Source organism: Macrotis lagotis, chromosome 6 (genome assembly GCF_037893015.1).
Source record: "Macrotis lagotis isolate mMagLag1 chromosome 6, bilby.v1.9.chrom.fasta, whole genome shotgun sequence".
Taxonomy (NCBI): domain Eukaryota; kingdom Metazoa; phylum Chordata; class Mammalia; order Peramelemorphia; family Peramelidae; genus Macrotis; species Macrotis lagotis.
Genome location: NC_133663.1, coordinates 54894080 through 54917481, shown reverse-complemented (window position 1 = coordinate 54917481; position 23402 = coordinate 54894080). Strand labels below are relative to the sequence as shown.

Below are 23402 nucleotides of genomic sequence, written 5' to 3'. Positions count from 1 at the left end.
CAGAAGCTATAGCAGTAATGTCTGATGAAAAAATAATAAAGATTAATAAGAGAGCAAGATTATGTAGTACATAAGACAACTTCAAAAAAAAATGAAGCTAATAGTTTTTGGTCTTTGTTTGAACTCCACTGTTCTTTCCCTGGATACAGATGGTATTCTCCATCATAGACACTAAAATTGTCCTTGATAGTTTCCTTGATGGAATGAGCAAATCCATTAAGGTTGATCATCACCTCCATGTTGCTGTTAGGGTGGTACAATGTTTTTCTGGTTCTGCTCATCTCACCCAGCATCAGTTTATGAAAGTCTTTCCAGGCTTCTCTGAAATCCCATCCCTCCTGTTTCTAATACAACAATAGTTTTCCATAACATACATATTCCACAATTTGTTCAACCATTCCCCAGTTGATGGACATTCACTCAATTTCCAGTTCTTTGCCATCACAGAGCTGGTCTGAATATTTTTGTACAAGGAATGTCTTTACCCTTTTTCATGATCTCTTTAGAGTCATAGACCCAGTAATAGTTTTTCTGGATCAAAGGGTATGCACATTTTTATTACCCTTTGGGCATATTTCCAGATTACTCTCCAGAAAGGTTGGATGAGTTCACAGCTCTACCAACAATGTACTAGTGTCCCAGATCCAAGTCTCATTCTTACACACCCAAAAAGTGGTCATCTTGCCTCTTCTTGAAGGCCTCCAGAGAGGCAGATGACCACCTTGTCTCTAGTCAGTGTATTCCACATTTGAACAGTTTTGTTTGTTAAGAAGTATTTCCCACAATCAGGCTAATGATTCTGATCTTTGGACCAGACAGAAAGAGTAAAATCCATCCTCTTCATAAGAATAATATGAAATACTTTATCAGAGGTCTGTGTCTATTGCAGTCCCCTTATCCACAAGTTCAATGATCCTGTCAGAGAAGGAAATAATGGTAACTAACATTGGTAAGGTGTTTAAGGTTTGCAGAACCCTCTATAATACACATCTACGTATGGATGGATGCATATATATACATACACATATGCACATACATATAGAGGGCTGTGAGGGTGGCTCAGTAGATAATAGAATGCCAGTCCTGGAAGCAGGACTAAATTTATTTTCAGACACTTACTAGCCCTGAGACCCTGGGCAAGTCCCTTCACCTCTGTCTGCCTCGGTCTATGGGATTAATAGTCCCCATCCTCCAAGGTGATCGAGAGCATTAAATGAGATAATAAATGTCAGGTGCTCCCACAAAGTGAATGCACCATCAGGGTCCTTATCGTTGTAGTCATCATCTTCATCATTATTCTATATGCAGACAGAATCTTACCTGATCCTTACAATACCCCCATGAGGTGCGTTAGGATTGGGAATTCCTGGGACAGAAAACTCCTTCCACTACACAAACCCGCACCTTCTCTGTAGCTGAAGTCCGTCTTAGAGAGCTGTGCAGCCAGGCAGGCTCAGAGGTGTGGCTTTGACCCCAGATATACTCTGCTTTCAAAGCTGAATCTTCAGCCTCTGTGACACCACGAGGTCCTTGGCCTCCCTTGCATTCTGGGCTCTAGTTTTGTAGGTCAAAGACATGCTTGCTTTTGTCTCTACATTTCTTCTTATCTGATTTGATTAGAGTGTTCCCTTAGTATCCTATCCTCATCCTCATCAGTATCTTTAGACAAATCTCATGGAATCATACAATTAATTAAATAAATAGATTAGCAAACTTTTAGAAGAGTAAATTACTTTGTTAGCATATTAATTCTCTTTTTTTGTTTTATACATAGAGGTGTTCCTGCAGACATCCAAATAGATATTGATGAAGACAGAGAAACAGAAAGAATTTATTCCCTTTTTACGCTTTGCATGCCTAAACTGCAGAAAATGGAAGGTAAATTTAAATATGTTTATGTGATATAAGATAGAATTTCTGAAATGAACAAAGGAGAACATCTATATTAGTCCCTGTCCTTTCGCCCTTCTGAAGCATGAAAAATCATCTGTACTCCTTTAGGTGAAAGAAAAATGTAAGAGAAGCAGTATAAACCAACAAACTGCAGAATTTTCCTTAAACTCTAAAGATAAATTTTATTTTGTTAATAAGTATTTATTCTCATACTATTGTTTATATGATCACTGAATCCTTATGAAGGTAGAGACTACCCAGGTAGCTAAAGAAGATGAATTGTGTCCAGATATAACAGGAGATGTGTGAGTCAGTGAATGACCAAATATATTGATAGAAATTAGGATAATTTCCTAATGAAATGCTTTCTCCTCTTGGTAGAGGCCTGTGGAAGTATAGCAGTGTACCAAGGACCTCGGACAGAGCCAGATGATTATTCCTATCTTACAATTGAAGACTCTGTAACAACTTTTAAAACACTTCAGCAAATAAAAGTTGTCCTTGAAAAACTAAATGAACCTCATGAAAAATATAGAAAGAAGAGATCAACTAATGCCAAATATGGTAGTGAGTGAGTATTCCTTACATTTTATCTTACGTGTGTGTTGTGTGTCTGCTTATGTACAAGCATCATGGCAGGAGGTTAGAAAGGCTCATCTCATCTGTGAGATGGACCAGGGTGATCCATGGTGATCCAGGGGGCTGCAGGTGACTCTGCTGAGTTACAGATGCATTGGAGGAGGACATCCCCAAGATCCCTAAGGGAGATGAGACGTGTGGGGCATGAGAGGTCAGACCAAAGATCACGTGTGTGTGTCCACTGAGTCCCTGAAGAATGAGTAGGGTTTAGGTCAACAAGTGAGGATGGTGTAACTGTAGCCAAAGCTGGGACAGTGGCAGGCTCTCAGAGATGCGTTCTGTGGAAAGGACTGTGTTTGTGGGGAATTAATGAACATAGGCATCATAGATGCACCCCGTCCTGGCGCTAACCCCAAGTCCTACACCACTTTGGGTCAGCTCTTACTTGCAGGAGGGAGGGGGGCAGGGGAGGGGAACTCCAGGGAGGAGACTCCTTGTATAAGTGTCTTAAAGTTGCAAAGAGTGTCTAAGGGCATGAGTAGTGGGGTACATGTCTGGTTAGGCAACAGGTCCAGCTCCCAAATAGGGAATTGGATGCCTCCCCAGATAAGGGAGTGCAAAAGGGGTACAGAGGAATGGGAAGAAGCAAGCACAAAAGAATGAGGGATTCCAGATGTGGCAGGTTGGGGATTCATGGGTATAGAAGTCATCTGTAATCATGCTGGGAGATAGCCTGGAGGTAGAGTGGAAGTCAGAGCCCACCTTGACTTGAATTCAGTGGTTGTTACACAGACTTGAACACAATCACTGTACTAGTTTAATAATTGGTAAAATGAATTTAAGCCATGTATTGAAATATCAGGAAAAATAGACCTCCATTCCTCCCACACAAGGTGACTGAGAGTAACTTGATGAAGATCTTATAAAATCAGTTTCCTGATGGACTAAGTAGAATAGGACTGCAGATAAAAAGAGGGGGCTGGTTAGAGGCAGTGGTCATCATGTAAGTGCTTTGACTTAGATAAATTTTTAGACTTTACCTACAAATGGATGGGAAGAGCAAGAAGGACAACTTAAAATAGGTAGCTAAAAGAGCTTCTGTTTTCTTAGTAATGTCCTTCGGATACAATACAAATTCACTCATAGGACTTCTTGTCTTCTGTCTCTCGATTTACCCCCAATACTGTCCCTGAGTCCAACTACACTTGAAAGGAATGCCCCTGGCCCCACCGTCGTCCACAATGTGGGTGTGCAGAATTAAAAATTAGCTAGCTCTTCCTCAGTGTTTTAAGTTTCTAGGCATTAAATGTTGTTTTGGAAGACTTACTGTGACTCCAAAAAATGAATGGATTGACTTCCTTCTCACTGGTTGGATTCAGGGAGCTGTTTATAAAGCTCTTTGAAAACCAAGATGTCAACATGCAGCTTACTGATGTTTCAGCAGCCAAAGTGACTGAGACCCATCCACATGACTTCCTAATCAGACCACAGTAGATTCGAAACTAAGATGATTAAAAAGCTTGGATTCTAAACATGATAGACTTGTTTGATATGTTCAGTTTTCAGTACATAAGTTCTCTGGCAGAGTAGTGCAGTTTGTTGTTAGACTGATCCTTCATGTGAATGCATCAGATTAGCTAATTAATTGTCAGGATCATGCTGGGGCATCCGAGGCATCTTATAGAAAGGAGAGTAAATAAGAGGTACCATAGCAGTACAACAACAGACCCTCAATTTTTATTTCAATTTAATCTGTAAGATGTATGTGAGGCCGGCTATGGGAGTCATCATCCTTGAACTCCCGGTTGGGGCTGTTGCCCAACAGCTGTATTACTTCATTAGAGTTTCCTCTTCTGGGAAATAAGGGTTTGAACTGTATGATCTCTAAATTCTCCAGTTTTATGATAATGGAAGGGATAAAGAAAGCAAAATATGCATAAAACATTTCTGTCATGAAAAAAATTAAACCATCATTAGATGTACAATAAAATCCTTATTTTCTTTCAAAGAGATAATATTTTAGTATTGCTATTTATGAAAATCATAAGGTACAGAAACAGTTGACATGCTTTACTTTCTTTTTTTTTTAAGAATTACAATTATTTTTCATCTTTTTTCCAGGGAAAATCCAATTGTTGGGAAAGTGTCCTAATCAGATTAGAATATGATCAACTGATTCAGAAGAAACTGGAATTACTCTTTTTATTGGATTTTTTAAGTCATAATGTATGCTGTCCAGAGTATTAAGAATGGACATTGGCCTCAATGTTATCTATGTTCACATTGTATTTAATATGTAATAGATGGAACTGTTTGGAAAGCCATAGTGAGGCTTTCCTTGTGTTGTATTGCCAGAAAATTTTCAAATCAAGGTTCTTTTCATATCAAATGTTTTTGCAGCCATGTTTCTGCAACTGCTTTTAATTGGAAAGAATATTTCTAAGGAAATAAGTTATGATGAAGGCTAAAGTCTCCCATTGCAGACAGCTTCTCATCTGTCTGTTGTCTCAGAACCTTTGTTCACCACCAGTGCCTGCTTGATGCTGCCAAGTTTATTGCAATAGAAAATCCCAACATGCGGCACCAACCTATCCAGAGCTCTCCAGAGGTTTAAGGCAACCGGAGCTCCCTGTTTAAAATCATAAATTTCTTTGATAATCCATTGATCATAATGGGTCACACAGGTGACTGAAGCAGATACTTTGGAAAACTGCCAGGGTGGTAGGTAAATCAGTGCTTGTTTTTAAATTTTAAATATGATTCAAGTAGGAGAAATCAGGGAATTTGTGCATCTTGTTTACATTTGGTATGAGTAATGGCAGGTGAAATCAGATGAGACCACTATGTGTTTTAAAAAGAAAAAAATCAGGTACTCATTTTTCTTTAATAGAAATTCAGGGTATTATCACTTCTGAAAACAGATCTCTTTTCTGAAAATGAAAAGAAAGGAAACAGTGAAAGATGGCGGTTAGAAAAATCACTTGACTTCACTTACTTCCTGAAAAATGAAGGGTCATCATAAACAGGCCCAGATCATCTCACATTAAAGAATTTTACTCCAAAATAATCACTCAGAGCACTTTACAAATCTGGCCTGTCCCAGATTGTACATTAGATACTTTATAGTATCTAATGATCTAATGATCAGTTGAATGATCAGTGGGGGTTTTTTGTTTTTGTTTTGTCTTTTTGATCTCAAAAACAATTAAGTGAACATGTTTGTATTGCCTTTGTGTTTCTTTACTATTTGCTAAACCCAATGGAACTTGGACTAGCAAGGTTAGCCTGTCAAAATTTTGAGTTTTGTTTCCTCTAAATAATTTACCCTAATAATTGTATAGATGTGGTAGAAGCCAGTTGCCTCTTTGCAGATGGTAGGAGGCATAAATGTTGCTTCATCAGTATTAAAAACTATGGTACTCTCTTGTTTTTTAAATGTAGAAACACTCCCTATGGTACTTCGTTCTTGGAGTATTTATGTTTTTCTGTTTCAAATTGTGACTTATCAATATAAGTCTAGATTATGTTGTGTTGATGGTGTTAATGTTTTTAAACATAAGCTACAGTTCATAATATATTTTGGCATGTGAATTTTACATATTACCTTTTTTCTCAATCCTTGAACTTCCCCTGCCTAAAAGAACCATGAGCTACCTACCTAACCTACATCCTGTGCCAGTCGAGGTAACTGCAACTGAGACCTCAACAGTAGTTGTTTTACTCTGTGATTCTTAAAGGCAAGAGAAATTCTCACCTATACTTGCAGGTCCAGGTGTCACTGTCCTTAAAAGAGAGAAATAGTGTTTGTCACAAGAACAAAGCTGTGTGTCTATAATGACAAAACATTGGTCATCCACTGTCATCTTGTCTACATGTCACTCAGACCACCAACGGTGGTCTGGTCTCAACAAAGTTCAAGATAGAAAACACGGTAAATTAGTTTTCTTTGTAAGGTTTGCTTATGACACAGTAGAAGCAAATGGGCTTCTGTGTGACTTCACACTTCCTGATGAGTCTTCACTTCCTAGATCTTGCATCACCCTACTGATTTCCAAGTCTCTTCCCTGACTAGAATTGGTCTTCTGGTACCCCAAGTCACCCTGGAATCCTAAAACACAAGAAGAAAGGGGGTAGGTGATGGGAAGGATGTGTCTTTTATATTCTAGTTATTACTGGTTCTTCCTTTACTTGCCACAGCAGACCTACCCCGTTGATTCCAATGAGCCAAAAATAATGGAACATCTTAATTATAGACTTAAAGCTCTTTAAAAATTTTTAAGTAGCCTTTAAATCAGATGACGAAGCCAAAGCAAAGATTTTTGACTCCAGGGTATGTATTTTATTGATCAAACTGAAGTATTTTATTTGCTAAAATAAATTTAAAATATCACTGTGATAATGATGAAAGTAAAAATTAGGCTTCATTGTTTTTACAACTGATTTTTTTTTTCTGGTTTTGTTTTTCTTTAAGCTAGTTTCAGTTATGTATCAGCAAAAGACTCATTCATGTCATTTTCCAGAAACTCCTCAATAGAGACTTTCTAATAAATGCAGTTTTAATTTGTTCAGATGGTACATCCTTATAAAGGCAGGAAGCCACCCAGCCTAAAACTTCAGATGTTAGTACAGGATGTTAAAAATGTGCAAGTTATTCTAGAGTCAACTGATTTTCCCATCCTGATGCCAATGTTAAGTTACTTGCATTTTTATTAACCTTAACAATTAATATTTGCTTGTGGTCCGATTTGAAATGTAAGTTATCGAAACTGTAGTTTTCATTTGTGTAAGTGTTGTATTGTTAAAAAATGTATTTTTATTTAAATTTTATTTTCTTATCAAGAGTATTAAAAAAAAGTTTAAAACTTTTGTAACTGTTGCTGAAAATTACTCCAATAAATTACAGGAAGCCTACTTATTCTGCATGAAAGTTGATTTCTTTGCTGACTCCAAGGTACTTTCAAAAGTGTTTCAGTGATTATAAAGTAGAGAAAGCATGATGGTTATGAAATGATTGAAAACTAAAACAGAACTGGGGGAAAACAGCAATTTAATGTATTCTCTGCAAAGTTGCAATTAGGCTTTTCTGACTGATTTCCATTTGTTTCCTTCCCAGCCAGTGGACAGAATTGGTCACTTGTTGCACCTGGTCTTTCTAGTATTTAATTCCCTCAATATTTTTTGAAGGTGTTCAGGTTCAGATCCCAAAGGGGCATTTAATTCTCCCTCTATTGGAATGCTTACATCATATCATCATACAGCTCATTTCAATTGCTCAGACGAATCAATGCTTTTAGCTTTCTCTGCTCTTGTGATTGTACTTCAAAGCTCCCACTCAGGTGTGATCTTTTCGTCAGACAATGCTTGAAAGTTCTCTTTTTCAGTAAAACTCATATTTTTCTCACATAAGATTATTCTCAACTTTTCAGGAAAAATTCATGGCTGTAAGCATCTCTCTTTTGCCTTTAGGACTATTGTATTGCAAGCTTTTTGCTCCTTTCAGGTGGTGACTGCTGCATCTTGTGTGATTCTATTAGTTCTTTAGTATTTGAACCATTTCTTTGTAGATACTTGTATTGTGTGTGTGTGTGTGAGTAAAGTAGCTGTAACATTTTTAGAGCTTCCAGGATGAGCACCCACTCAACCCAAGTGGTACTTACCAGGATACGATTGGCACAATGGTGCTCTCCCTTCACAGGGCAGGAGATTTGCCCTCAATAAATGTCTGAAGAAATCACCACACCATGTCTGACTGACTAGACTCATGCCCATATTGAGATAAGGGTTGGGGTATCAATGGAAACTAAATGCCATTGTATGTTTGTTGCTTGCCCTAGTTGGGCAATGCCCTACATGTGCCTCAGTTCATCTCAACATCAAATCTGAATGAAGTTGCCAACATCAGGTGCACCCTAAAAGACATAGGCTAGAACAGCCTCTTGATTTTGCTAATGTAGAAACTAAGGCTGAGGGACTTTGGGTCACTTGACCAAGGTAGGATTTCAAATTCAAATCCTCATAGTCTGGAGCTGATTACACTGGACCCACACTGTCCTATATAAATGACAATTAGAATATAAACTTCTTGAGTGCAGGGACAGAAAGAATTTTGTCTTTGCATCTCTAGCACCTAATATCTGGCACAAATGAGACCCTTTTTGAGGGGAGACCTGCAAATCCATATTTATTTTTCTCAGGTAATGCTTTAAGAGCAATGATTGCAAAACAAAACATAAGAGTATTCTCTCATATTGATTTACTGTTTTGAACCATTTGAAAAGTTGAGATTCTTAAATGTTTGTTGACCAACAAAATAATGCTGTGTGGGGACAGGAACAAGTGCTTTTTGCATTTACAGAGTGAACTCCACTCCTTTCCAATGCTTTCCTGAGCCACAGACTTGAAGATCCCCATCCTTAAATGGTAGAGGGCAAAAATCCCACCAGTTTGGAGGCAGAACACCTGAGTCCTAATGATCTGTGACTTAGTGAGTGACCTTGAAGAAGATACAAGAAATCTCATCTGCAAAAGGAGGAGTGTACCTTAAATTATCTCTAGGAGTTTCTAACAGTTCTAAATCCTATGATATTTAAGTGGCCCATGTCTTTACCTTTACCCTTTCACAAAGTAAATAGCCTTCCTTTGGTGTGGATACTTTCTAAACAGCTGGCCTGGAGCTCTTCCGGAGTCCCACATCCTGTATCGAGGTCCATTGCACTTTGTCTGACCCTCTAAGATTATATCCTTATGGACCTTACTGTGATCCTTCGGGGACATGAGTTAAACTAGAACAGGAATTTGATTATCTCTGGATGTGACCAAATGTTATAAATGAAACATTCTGATGACTGGTCAGAGGGAAGGGAGATGGAGAAGGAGAGGAGGAGAGAGGGAAAGCAGAATACATAATTAGTTCAATTGGCCACAGAGAAAATATTAGGAGGCTAATAGGAAACAGGACTTGAATAGCCGGCCTTGGATGCATTTTATTGAAAATTGAGTAGGAAGGCCGATAGGGTTGATTAGGACTGCACTGTAATTAGAGAAAAATATTTTGGGTCTGGCATGTGCACTTCACAGTAGGCAAAGAGGATCGGGTATAGCACTGAGATTCAAAAGTTTGTGGGCACCATCCTATCACTGGCTTTGCTCTGTTACCTTTGGCAAGCTACTTGGCAGCCCTCTCCCATCGCTCAGTGGGATGTACTTGGCACAATGCTAAGACCATGTGGCCAGTGAGTGTTGAACCGATCTATTTTTAGACCTTAGATTTGGGGAGGCTTTGATGGCAATGACAAAAAAATTAGATACTAATGTTTGTGGCAGGGAAGTAAATAACCCAGGCCTAAACTTGCTTTTAAAATTAAGGGCCAAATGTTGCTTCTAAAAGACTTCAATTTAAAAAAAATACACTTCTTTCTTTCTGCTAAGCAATATTGGACCTGCCAAATGGAAAGATACCCAGGTGGTCCATTGCAATCACTATAGAAACTAATTTTGCTGGACTCTCCTTTTCACAGGAAGGGACGATGGCAGGGATGATTGTGACAAAGTGTTAGAAGTGGCAAAACAAAAGGTCTGAATAAAAAAGTAAGCCCAGAAGGAATATAGGTGAGGGTTATTTTTGCCTAAATACTGGATTACTTTTCAAAATCAACTCATTTTCTTATCTGTAAAATGGAAATAATGATAACGTCTACTTCATAGAATAGCTGTAAAGATGATATATGCCTCATTGTGGAGAAAAGTCCACATAAATGCCAGCAATCAATCATTAGCATTACTTTCATTTTACTTAAATGACAATCAAAATGTGAAGGTTTTTGCAAGAATTTCTAATCCAAAATGCCCAAACCTAAATCTGATCACGTATACTCCTTGAAAGAGTTTCCTCAGCAATGAACCCAGAAATATTGTAACAGTGATCAATTGTGAAAGATCTACCAACTAATCAATACAATGATCCAAGATAATTCCAAGGGAACCGTGATGAAAAATGCTCTCCCCCTCCAGAGAGAAAATTGATGAACTCTAGATACAGACTGAAGCATGTTTTCTTTCAGTTTTTATATTGTAATTGTTTTTTCCCATAACATGACTAATGTAGAAATGTTTTGCATATATGTATAGAGTCTCATATTTCTTGCCTTCTCAATGAATTTGGAACTGGAAACTAAAACTTAAAAATAAAATTAAAAAGGAAGCTTTTTCCCCCCTCTGCATTGAGGATTCTGGAAAGACTGTCTTCAAATCATGGATGAATAAAGCCATCATGAGCATATGGCTCTGCCTCAAGGGACCAACGTGGGGGGGGATGCTTCCCCCAATACTCTGACCTCCTGCCCCCCACTGCATTTGCTTCAGGTCCTGTTTTGGTTAGTTCCGGCTCTGCCGATTAATGGAGTAAGTTGTGGGATCACCTTTCCAAGGCTGCATTCTTGAGGTGAATAATTCCACTTGGAAGTGGATCCAACATTTCCAAACCACTTCCACTCCAACCACTTAAGGCAAGTCCTGTTTACATCAGAAAAAAAACAGCAGAGATGAATAAATTGATAATGTGGCAGCATCAAAATAATTACAGATGACTTAAGGAAGGCACACTTCTCCCTAAAGCCGTCTTATTCCGGCTTTGCTCTCCAGTCATCGTCCAGGAAAAGTGATGATGTCCATTTTATGAGCACATACGGGACATTGCTGCAATGGATGAGAGATGTCAGTAAGGGAGATCTTCAATGACAACTAACCAAAATAACTTCCAAGTTAAGCTTTTAGCACTTTGTTTCTAGTCATTCTTTATCACAGAGGAAACTTGGTGGACCAGTGAATAAAGCTGGACTTAAGAGTCAAAAAATACCTGAGTTCAAATTCTGCCTCTGGCTGGTTGACCTTGGGCAAGTTATTAAAACTGTCTCCGTTTCCTCAACAAGGATAATAATAGCATCTATTTCCAAAGCTTTATATTATGAGGGTCAAATGAGACTACAAATCTGGCAAAGGCTATAGCTAGTAAATAACCCCATAAATGTGAGTCATTTTTACCTCAAGAAGTTTGGGGAAGGCTTGGACAGGACAAAGAAAAAATACATACTATTCAAATTCTGGAAAAATAACCACCTTTATAGCTGCAGGATCTTGAATTTGACACGATTGCCTTATCTCTTAGCATTCAATCTCAGAGAAATTGCCTCCAAATTTTAACCCACTATATCCATTTTTAAAGTTTTACTGATTTTAAATAATGTCTCAGGTTATCCAAGTTCATTATAGGAGAATATGGCCTTTTAAGGGCCTCTACCACCTAAGGTCTGGGTGACTGGACCCTGGGGAAGTCACTGAACTTCTCTATGGAAAACTCTTTAAGATGGTAAACTGCTAGGGGCAGCTAGGTGCAGTGGATAGAGCACCAGTCCTGGAGTCAGGAGTACCTAAGTTCAAATCCGGCCTCAGACACTTAATAACGACCTAGCTGTATGGCCTTGGGCAAGCGGCTTAACCCCATTGCCTTGCAAAAAAAAATGGTAAACTGCTAAGAATAGGTTGAGCTACCTTTGAAGAGAAACTTTCCTTAATGAGGAATTCATTCTTCAATGGAAGTTCTCTTTACCATAGAAGTCCACCATCTAGTGCAAAAGACCCCAAACCATGCAACCACCTTACAAGATTCTTTCTTCAAGCATAATTATCTCCATTTCATAGATGAGGAAGACTGAGGTTCAGTAAGTTTATGAATAATACTATTTAGCTCCTTCTTATAAGGTTTGCAAAGCTCTTTTCCTCTGAAAGTAATGCTATAGGCATTATCACTAATTTCACTAAAAACAATTATCATGGGGGGCAGCTAGGTGGCGCAGTGGATAGATCACTGGCCCTGGAGTCAAAAGGACCCGAGTTCAAATTTGACCTCAGATGACTGCCTAACTGTGTGACCTTGGGCAAGTCTCTTAACCCCATTGCCTTAAATAATAAAAAAAAAATTATCATCCAATTAGGGTGATTGCTTCTGAAAGCAAGAGGATAAACTGATTGCTAATAATCACTCATACTTCAAAATCAATCAACATTTATTAAATGCTAGGCTCTATGCTAAGCATTATGCTAATACAACACTTTGAAGCAAATTATTTCTGATTCACATTTATTACAAAATGAAACTAATTAAGGGGTGGCTAGGTGGCGTAGTGGATAAAGCACTGGCCTTGGAGTCAGAAGTACCTGGGTTCAAATCCGGTCTCAGACACTTAATAATTACCTAGCTGTGTGGCCTTGGGCAAGCCACTTAACCCCATCTGCCTTGCAAAAAAAACCTTAAAAAATGAAACTAATTATAGAAAGCAAAATTTATAGAATTTCAATTACTGAATATCATATCTAATGACTACCCTAATGCTATGAAATATTTTAAAAGAGTAGATAGCTTTAAAGTTTCATAAATAGCTGGTAGATGGAGGGAAGTTGTTCCCACTCCTCAAATTTTCAAGCTCACATTCTCACATAATGAACCTGGATAATCTGAGACATTATTCAGTAAAATTTTAAAATGGCTATCATAATGGGTTAAAATAACTCGAAAACTAGTCTTTGAAAACACCCATACTTTCTTAGCTGACCACTAAAGAGCTGGAAACAATCAGTGGTGGTAGCCTTTGAGATCAAGCATTTCAAAAGTCATAAACAAGTACTGGTTTCAATTTAAAATCCCCTTTTGAATTAACTTCCAAGATAAGTGTTAGGCAATCCTTAGACACAGATTTTTTTTAAAAAAATAAATGTAAACTCTAGAAGGCATTCTTTTCCAGAACAAGTTTCATCCACATTAAAATGTTGATCAGTGCATCCATCTTCAATTATTCTTCTCAAACGATCAAGGTAGAATTAATTGAGGATAACTTATAGTTAAAAAAAAAAACATTTATGGTGCCAGAGTTTGAGAATAAAATAGACAGGTTATGTAGTTTTGTTGTGAGGGAACATCACAATTTCAATTTGCCAACTGAAGTTTGCTCATTTCTACAACTGCTATTAATTGAATATATGTAGGTCATCAGTGGAGGTTCTCAGAGAAAAATGCCAGTTATATGTTCTGTCTGACTTTTTTCCTCCATTGAATATTGAGTGAAAAAATAATAACCAACATTAATATAGCACTCGAAGTATATATGTATGCATATTTAGCATATATATCCAAATGATTAATTTTTTAAATATTAATTTCCCAAATTTTTGACTTCTAAATTCTTTTCCTTCCTCTCTTCTTTCCTTCTCCTTGAGAAGGCAATTTGATATCAAATATACATACAAAACATTTCCATTTTGACTTGTCACAAAAGAAAAATAAGACAAAAAAAACTAAAACAAATTATCATGGTAGTTCACTACTTCATCCTCATCTGCACTGGCTGCCTTTCCAGTAATTTTTTTAAAACCTTATGCAATTAAATTAGACTTTTCAAACTATTGAAACAACCAAGGAGAGCAGTAAAGTTTTCTTCACTCTGCTTCATTTCCATTTTCTTTCTCTCCCCTAAATAAACGTGAAGGTTTTGTCCAAATATGACTGCTTTAAGGGGAATGTGGTTTTGATTTTAATCTGCAATCCATACATCTAAAAGATATTCCATTTATGTCACTGTAACATTCACATCCACTTTTTCTGTTTTGCCAACAGTTACAAGGAATTATAACACTGAAATGTCAGATTTAAAAAAGTTGGAATGACAACTCTAATGTTTCTTTTATTTCACAGGTGTATTTTATAATATTCCATTCTGTGGATGGAGACTTTCTGACACCTCACCCTACTTTAGAATTACTGCCATAAAGTTCATGCCATTCATTCATACACCCTCAAAATAACTTTTTAAGCTAATACAGTTGGAAAGAGATGAGGAGAGACAGATGGAGTTGGCCTCATGGTGGTGATAAAGAGGTCCCAAGACATTCATAGGTCATTACTAAGGAACTTGGCCCAAAGCAAAGAAGTTGACTAGGGTGTGGAGGAGATGAAAGTACTCTAGCTTCCTCTTTTTAATAACTTATTCATCCATATCTTGGGGTTTACAAGGCCCCAAATCACCCTAACTTGGTCATCCCTTACAGATATAGATGTAGACATAGAGGAAGATGTAGACGTAGACATAGAAATAGACATTAGAGGGGTGGCTAGGTGGTGTAGTGGATAAAGTACCGGCCCTGGAGTCAGGAGTACCTGGGTTCAAATCCGGTCTCAGACACTTAATAATGACCTAGCTGTGTGACCTTGGGCAAACCACTTAAACCCATTCGCCTTGCAAAAAATAAAAAGAAATAGACATAGACACAGACACAGACATAGACATAGACATAGATACATAGAAGTAGACGTAGATGTAGACATATACATAGATGTAGACGTAGACAGATGTAGAAATAGATATAGACATAGACACAGACACAGAACCAGACACAGACATAAACTTCAACACTGACATATAGATATAGACACAGACATAGACAAAGACATAGAAATAGACATAGACATAGAAATAGACATAAACAGACATCGAAATAAAGACATAGACATAGAGACACAGATGCAGACACAGACATAGACATAGATACATAGAAGTAAACGTAGATGTAGACATATACATAGATGTAGACATAGACAGACGTAGAAATAGATATAGACATAGACACAGACACAGAACCAGACACAGACATAAACTTCAACACTGACATATAGATATAGACACAGACATAGACAAAGACATAGAAATAGACATAGACATAGAAATAGACATAAACAGACATCGAAATAAAGACATAGACATAGAGACACAGATGCAGACACAGATGCAGACACAGACATAGATATAAATGCAGATGCAGATGTAGATGCAGATGCAGACATATACATAGAGACAAAGACACAGAAACAGACACAGACACAGATGTTTAGGTAGACGCAGACACAGACATAGAGGTAGATGCAGGCATAGACATAAAGACATAGAAATAGACATAGACATAGACATAGACATAGGCCTAGAAATAGACATAGACATAGATGTAGAAATAGACATAGACCTAGAAATAGACATAGAAATAGACGTAGACATAGATGTAGAAATAGACATAGACATAGATGTAGAAATAGACATAGACGTAGAAATAGAAATAGACATAGACATAGATACAGACACTGACATAGACATAGACACAGACAGACATAGACAGAAAAGATGTAGACAGACGTAGACATATAGACATAGACAAGGACATAGATAGACATAGACATATAGACATAGATATAGACATACAGATATAGACATAGATGTAGATGACATAGACATAGATTTATAAATATAGACATAGACGTAGATATAGACATAGACAGACATAGACTAAGACTTAGACATATACATATAGATATACACATATTTGTAGACATAGATATAGACATAGACGTAGACATAGACAAGGACATATAGACAGACAAACATATAGACATAGACATGGACATAGACATAGACATAGGCACAGACATATAAATATACATATAGACATAGACGCAGATGACATAGACATAGATTTATACAAAAAGACATAGACATAGACAAAGACATAGACATAAACATAGAAATAGACATAGAAGTAGATGTAGACATAAAAACATAGATATAGACATAGAAATAGACAAATACATAGATATAGACATAGATATAGACAAAGACTTAGACATATAGACATAGATATAGATGTGGTCATATTGACATAGACATAGATATAGATAAAGATGAAGACACATACATATAGATATAAATATAGACATAGACATAGATGACACAGACACATATATTTATAGATAGATATAGACATAGACAAAGACATAGACATAGACATAGATATAGACACAGACATATAGATATAAACATAGATGTAGATGACATAGATATAGACATAGATTTACAGATAGAGATATAGACATAGAAAAAGACAAATACATAGATATAGACATTGATGTAGAAATAGACATAGACATAGACACAGACATATAGATATAGATATAGACAGACATAAAATACACATAGAAATACAGACATAGAGTTATAGATATAGACATAGATGTAGACATAGACAAGGACATAGATATAGACATGGACATAGACATAGACATGGACATGGACATAGACATGGGCATAGACATAGACATAGATATAGACAAAGACATAGATACATAGATATAGACAGACATAGACATTGACATAGACATAGACACAAATATAGACATAGATGTAGACACAGACATATACATATAGATATAGACATAGATTTATAGATATAGACATAGATGTAGACATAGACAAAGACATACACATAGATATAGACAAAGACATACACATGCACATATAGACATAGACTTAGACATAGATATAGACTTACACACAGCCATATAGATATAGACATAGACGTAGACGACATAGAAATAGACATAGATTTATAGAAATAGAGATAGACATAAACATAGACATTGGCATAGACATAGACAAAGACATAGACATAGATATAGATATAGACAGACATATAGACACAGACATATAGATATAAGTATAGATATAGATGTAGACGACATAGACATAAAGATAGACATAGATGTAGGCATAGACATAGACAAGGACATAGATAGACATAGACATAGACATATAGACATAGAGGTAGACATAGATATAGACATAGACACAGGTATATAGATATAGACATAGACATAGATGACATAGACATAGACTAAAACTTAGACATACACATATAGATATACACATAGTTGTGGATGTAGATATAGACCTAGACAAAGACATAGATGTAAACAGACATATATATATAGACATAGACACAGACATATAGATATAGACATAAACATAGACGTAGATGACATACATACAGACATAGATTTATAGACATACACATAGAAATAGACATAGACACAGACACAGAAACAGACATAGACATAGACATATACAAAGACATACACATATAGATATACACATAGACGTAGATATAGACATATAGACATAGGCATAGACATAGATATATAGATAGACGTAGACAAAGACATAGACTTAAGCATAGACATAGACATATAGACACAGACAAAGACATACCTATAGACATAGACATATAGATATAGACATAGACATGTACATAGACATAGACATATAGACAAAGACATGGACATTGATTTAGACATAGACATTGATTTAGACAGAGCCATAGACACTGACATAGACATAGTCACAGACAGACATAGACATTGATTTAGAGATAGACAGACATTAATATAGACAACATAGACATAAACATAGACATTGATATAGACAAAGAATTGGCATAGACATAGATATAGACAGAGACAAACATAGACATAGACACAAACATGGACAGAGACATAGACAAAGACATATACATATAGATATACACATAGATGTAGATAGACATATAGACATATAGACATAGGCATAGACATGGACATGGACATAGAAATTGATATAACTTTCAAAGGGAAAGACTCTCACATTAAATATGTGTGTGTTTGAGTGTGTTTGCATGTGTGTGTATGTGTGTTTATGTGTGTTTGCATGTGTTTATGTGTGTGTGTGTGTGTGTGTGTGTGTATGTTTATATCAATCTGGAAGTGAAAGACCCTCAGGATTTCTGACCAAAAAGGAAACAATTGCTATTTCCATTCAATCTGAGCCAATCAAAATCCAAAGGATGACCGGCCCCAGACAACCTGAGTGACTAAGGGCAAGTCATATAACCTTCGTTTGCCTCATTTTCCACATCTGTAAAGTAGGGATAACAATAGCACCTTCCTGTAAGAATCAAATGATACCATGAAATTTTGCATAAATGCTACATAAGTGTTAGCTATTATTATTAATCCTATTTTATGTTGGTAGCTTCTCTCAGCTAATTATCTTCAATTTATCCCTTAGGTAGTTTGTCTGTACATAGTTGTTTGTATGTTGCCTCCCCTATTAAATTTTGAGTTCTTCAGGGAAAAGAGAGGCCTTTCCCCCCCTTTCCTTATATACCATATTTTTAGTAAAATGATTGGCATACAGTAGGGGCTTAATAAATGTTTATAGACTTACTGTTTTGTGAGAAGGATCATAAGATTCTAGAATTAGAGTTGGAAGAGACTCGTCTAACAAATCAGGCAAATAAGAATTGAAGGACTGAATTGAGCAGGCTCACATAACTAAGAAGCCTTAGAGACTCGACTTGAACCCAAATCTTCTTGAGTCTACACCAGGGGAGAGAATTCTCTGGCTGACAGGCTAAATTGTTCTGATTTTGCCAAGGCAACCACAAGTGAGACTCAAAATTCAATAAGTCTCATAGCTTTTTAGGGATAAATTAATTTAATGTTTGACCAGATATAGCCTGCAAATGATGTTAAAAATATATAAATGGCCCTTGGCAAAAAAAAAGACTTCCCATCCCCGTTCTGCACCAATCACCTGTTCCCTACTCCTGCTTCAATACAAATATGATACAGGCAGGGATGTCCTGGAGCCAAATTGAACATCCGATGAGAGTCGATTATTAAATTTTCTGTGTGAGCATTTATACTATGGAAATTGGTCACTATTACAAATCAGGATTTGATTTCTTGTTTTGCTTTAAGGAAAGTGCTATATAAACCTGAAAGTGCTACGTAAATATATTATTAAGTGCTATCATTAATTGCTAATAATTACCATTAATATTTAATTGAATTTAAATGCATTATGAATTAGGACAGCCGGGTGGAGCTGTGAATAGAGCACAGGACTGGGAATTGGTACGACCCCTCTTCCTGAGTCAAATTTGACCTCAGACATTTATTAGCTGTGGTGAAGCTCGGCAAGTCACTTAACTCTATTTGCCTCAATTTCCTTGTCTTTAAAAATGAGCTAAAAAAAAGAAATGACAAACCACTACAGCAATTTTGCCAAGAAAACCTCAGATAGGGTCATTAAGAGTCGGACATGATCAAAATGACTGAACAACAAATATTATTAATTTATTCAATTATTGTTATATTTAATATTATGATGTATTGTTGTCGTTGATTGTTATTAATTAATAATTAATATTATTCTGAAATATTATTAGTCATCAGAATCAATGAATCACTGTACAGGCAAGTTTCTCCAATAGCAAAAAATGACCATGATGTGACTTTTACTTTTTATTCTTTTACTAAAATCCTTCTGTTGTGCCTCAAAGGAGGGTGACTAGAAGGCTTTGCCAGTCTAGCACAAGAAATAATCTATCACTTAACTGGAATCAGTTCAGTCTTGGGAACTAACCCCCAAAAAGGTCTTCTGCCGAAGGCATTCCTGAAACTCCCCCCTTCCAATTAGAGCAGCCCCTCTAGATTTCCTTGTGTCCACTTAACATATATTCTTTCTTTCCCCCTACCAAAGTCATGATGTTCTTCCAGATCAGGACAACCATCGATCAATCATACATATGTACAAACTGTCAGAATGTGAGCTCCCAGGGGCAGCTAGGTGGTGCAGTGGATAAAGCACTGGCCCTGAAGTACCTGGATTCAAATTCGGCCTCAGACACTTGATAATTACCTAGCTGTGTGGCCTTGGGCAAGCCACTTAACCCCATTTGCCTTGCAAAAAAAAAAAGAATGTGAACTCCCTGAGGGCAAGGACTGTTTTCCCCTTTCTTTGTCTAACATATGGAATAGAACTTGATGAAACTTTGCTGATTGATTAATTGATTCATTGATTCATTGCATAAAATCCAGGTATAGTCTGTGTCCAACTTCCCATAGATGTAAGCAATTCCTAGATTGTATCCTAGCTCTCAAGGCCATACATTTCTAGTATTGTCTTAATTTCATTCCACTGAGAATGCAATGGAAATCTGAATTCAAACAATCAATACACATGCCCTCCAAGCACCAGCCTAGCAAAACTTGGAGAGGTTTCTCAGTAGATTGACTACCAGGAAAGCCCAACAACTCTCTGTGTCCCAACTGTGGTAGAGCCTTCCAAACTCATATTTTTATCTGAGCAGCCACAGCCAGAAGCATTGCATCTTGACCCTGATATAGTGACGTCATTTTGGTCCTCTTCTCGTATCAAGGATAACAACCAACCAAAGGATGAGGTCTGAGGAGAACAAGAAAAGCTTTGACCTCCGTCAATGGAATGTCCATTAATGAGCTCCTCCAAGAATTGAAGCTTCGTGATTAACGTTTATAATGCACTGATGATATTCCTGGGAAACAGCCTTCTGCAGACGAGGGCCACATTGCATTCGTTCTCGAATGCTGTCTTGGCTACAGTGGGTCACCATATTTCACCTATAAATAGACAGGGAGGCATTCCAGATAGCTCTTTAATTACTACCAAGGGCTGCAGATTAGAGTTTCAGATTAATTTGCAATCTTTTCCAAGTTTTTATTTTCCTTCTGGTTAAGCCTTCCTGTCTTCTCTATCTGATGTTCTACATTCTTGACAAAGGTCACTGAGAGGGGGGTGGCATATTTTGCATAACTCCCCAGAAACACTGGCACCTGTAGTTTGTTTCTCAATGAGAGGACTGTCATTTTAAAGACTAGAGCCACCAAATTAATTTCCTTTGTTTTTAGTTTCCTCTACTTCTCTCTTCTGCTTTTCCTCTTCTTTTGGAAAGAACCTCAGAGTAGGAATTAGATCTGGGCTCTTGACTGATTGATTGACTGACTGATTGATTCCAGTACTGGTTTTTCCACTTACCAGTTGTGGAACTTTGACGAGTGACTTTCCCTCTTTAAATCTCAGTTTCTTCACCTGTAAAAAGGTCAATTACCAGCTCCATAAAAATACTGAGATTCTACCAAATCACAGTTCGCCATTCCCAATTAGCCCTTCAGTATTTTCTCAAATACCAGTGCCAAACCTGTGGATTTAAATCCACCAGGATCTAATTAAAGCCCTGTTTATAGCAAATGATAAGTCTCTTCCTGCCGGGAGCTCATAGTGAGTTGGAAACTCCTAATTCAGCTCATTTTATTGGCTCCTTTTACCTGTTTCAGTTTGATTTCTGTTCAGGGCCAGCCTCACACTAGGAGTCTAGGGTGTTATTTGAAGGAGCCTGCACAGGGTTCCCTGTCCAAAAATATCAACCTCAGCCACCACTTATTACTGTGGCCTCTGAAATTTCATTCCTTTGAGTTTTTAAGGGCTTTGGTCTTTTTATAATCCTCTGTCAAGCACAAATGTCTCTGGGGAGGGTCAGATCTGTTCCCCAAGCCTTCAGTCAGGGTTATCTAGTTACTGAGTTAATACCTTAGCAGGGATTTGCAGGAATGAGCCATTGATTTGGAGTAAGGGATGGGGTGAGGAGATGAGAAAGGCAGGAGTAAAGAAAAGCTGATAGGAGAGACAACCTTCAGAGGTCTCTTGATTCTAATCCCCTTTTTTCTAGTCAATCAACTGGCATTTATTAATTGCTTACACTGTGCCAATCATTACACTCTGAGAAAACAAAGAAAAGCAAAAACATGATCCTTGCTCACAAGAAGATTACTCTGTATTAAGAGAGACAATAACCAAACAGCTATCTACATAAAAGATTAATAAATACGTAAATACAGTTTGTGTGTGTGTGTGTGTGTGTGTGTGTGTGTGTGTGTGTGTGTGTGTGTGTATACATAGAGTCAGGAGGACCTTGTGGCCTTGGGCAAGTCACTTGACTGTCTTTGACTCAGGTTCCTCATCTGTAAAATCGGCTGGAGAAGAAATTGGAAAACCATTCTTCTATCCTTGCCAAGAAAATCCCAAATGCAGTCATGAAGAATAGGACACTACAGAAACAACTCAACAAGAATATCAACATATATTAACTATATAGACATGTTTGTACGTATAAATATATATTGTGCGTAAAAAGACAATAGGAAGAAGGGCAGATATGTGACTCAGTGAATAGATGCCAGTCTTGTATCAGGAGGACCTGAGTTCAAATTTGGATTCAGATTCTTACTAGCTGTGTGATTCTGGGTGAGTCACTTAACCCTATTAACCTCAGTTTCCTCATCTGTAAAATGAACTGAGAAGGAAAAAAAGAAAATATTTTTACCAAGAAAACCCCCAATGGGACATGAAGAGTTGGACATAATTGAAATGACTAAATAATACCAAGAGGAAGGGGTCAATCCTATTCTCTATCATAAGAAATTCAGACAACTACTTTTCTGTATAATTTGACCCTCCATTGCATACTGCCTGTGTGTGTGTGTGTGTGTGTGTGTGTGTGTGTGTGTGTGTGTGTAAATAAGGGTTGGGTTCATTAGTATTTACTAAAAAGTCACCATCCCACACTTGTAATAAGGAATAAGATACTTAATCACTCAAGCTTAATCATTGATCTAGGTCTGAAGCAGGGATGGAGAACATCCAACCTGAAGGCAGTCTAAGACACATGGTCTGACACTGCCACAGCAACTGCAGGCTGGACTCAAAATTCAATAAATCTAGGAGGTTTTTAGGGTTGAGTGAGTTAAATATTTGATCTAATATAGCAGGCAAATGATGTTGTAAAAATTCAAATGACCCTTGGCAAAGAAAAAGGTTTTCCAAAACTGGTCTGTAGGATAAAATTTGTTTTGGCTTAGAAACTTCTAAACCTAAATCCTTAATCCCTGTTCAAGGGAAACCTCACTCCTGGTTTTTTTGTCTTGTTTTCTATTATCTTTAAGTCAACAAGCTTTTATTAAATGTTATCTTTAACTGAGTTTATTTGGTTTGTTATTGGTTGAGTTTGGAATTAAAGTAGATGTGCCCTTGCATTGGCAATGTTCATTGTTCAATGTTCAAAGATGCCCTTTGGAATGAGATCCATAAGAAATTTATGTGATTTTGAAACAGGTTGGTACAGAAATGCCTAGAGAAATCTGGGTG

At 37.1% G+C, this 23402-nt stretch overlaps 1 protein-coding gene across 3 annotated transcripts in view; it reads left to right on the top strand.

The window, feature by feature from the left end:
• Window positions 1–13201, top strand: part of RASA2 (RAS p21 protein activator 2) — a 144632-nt gene extending 131431 nt beyond the window's left edge. For all 3 annotated transcript variants that reach the window (XM_074191182.1, XM_074191181.1, XM_074191180.1), the window contains 3 exons: window positions 1775–1878; window positions 2275–2464; window positions 4594–13201. In XM_074191182.1, the coding sequence (XP_074047283.1) occupies window positions 1775–1878; window positions 2275–2464; window positions 4594–4624 (325 nt within the window). In that variant the 3' untranslated portion in view covers window positions 4625–13201. The remainder of the gene's footprint in view (window positions 1–1774; window positions 1879–2274; window positions 2465–4593) is intronic.
• The last annotated feature ends 10201 nt before the right edge of the window (window positions 13202–23402 follow it).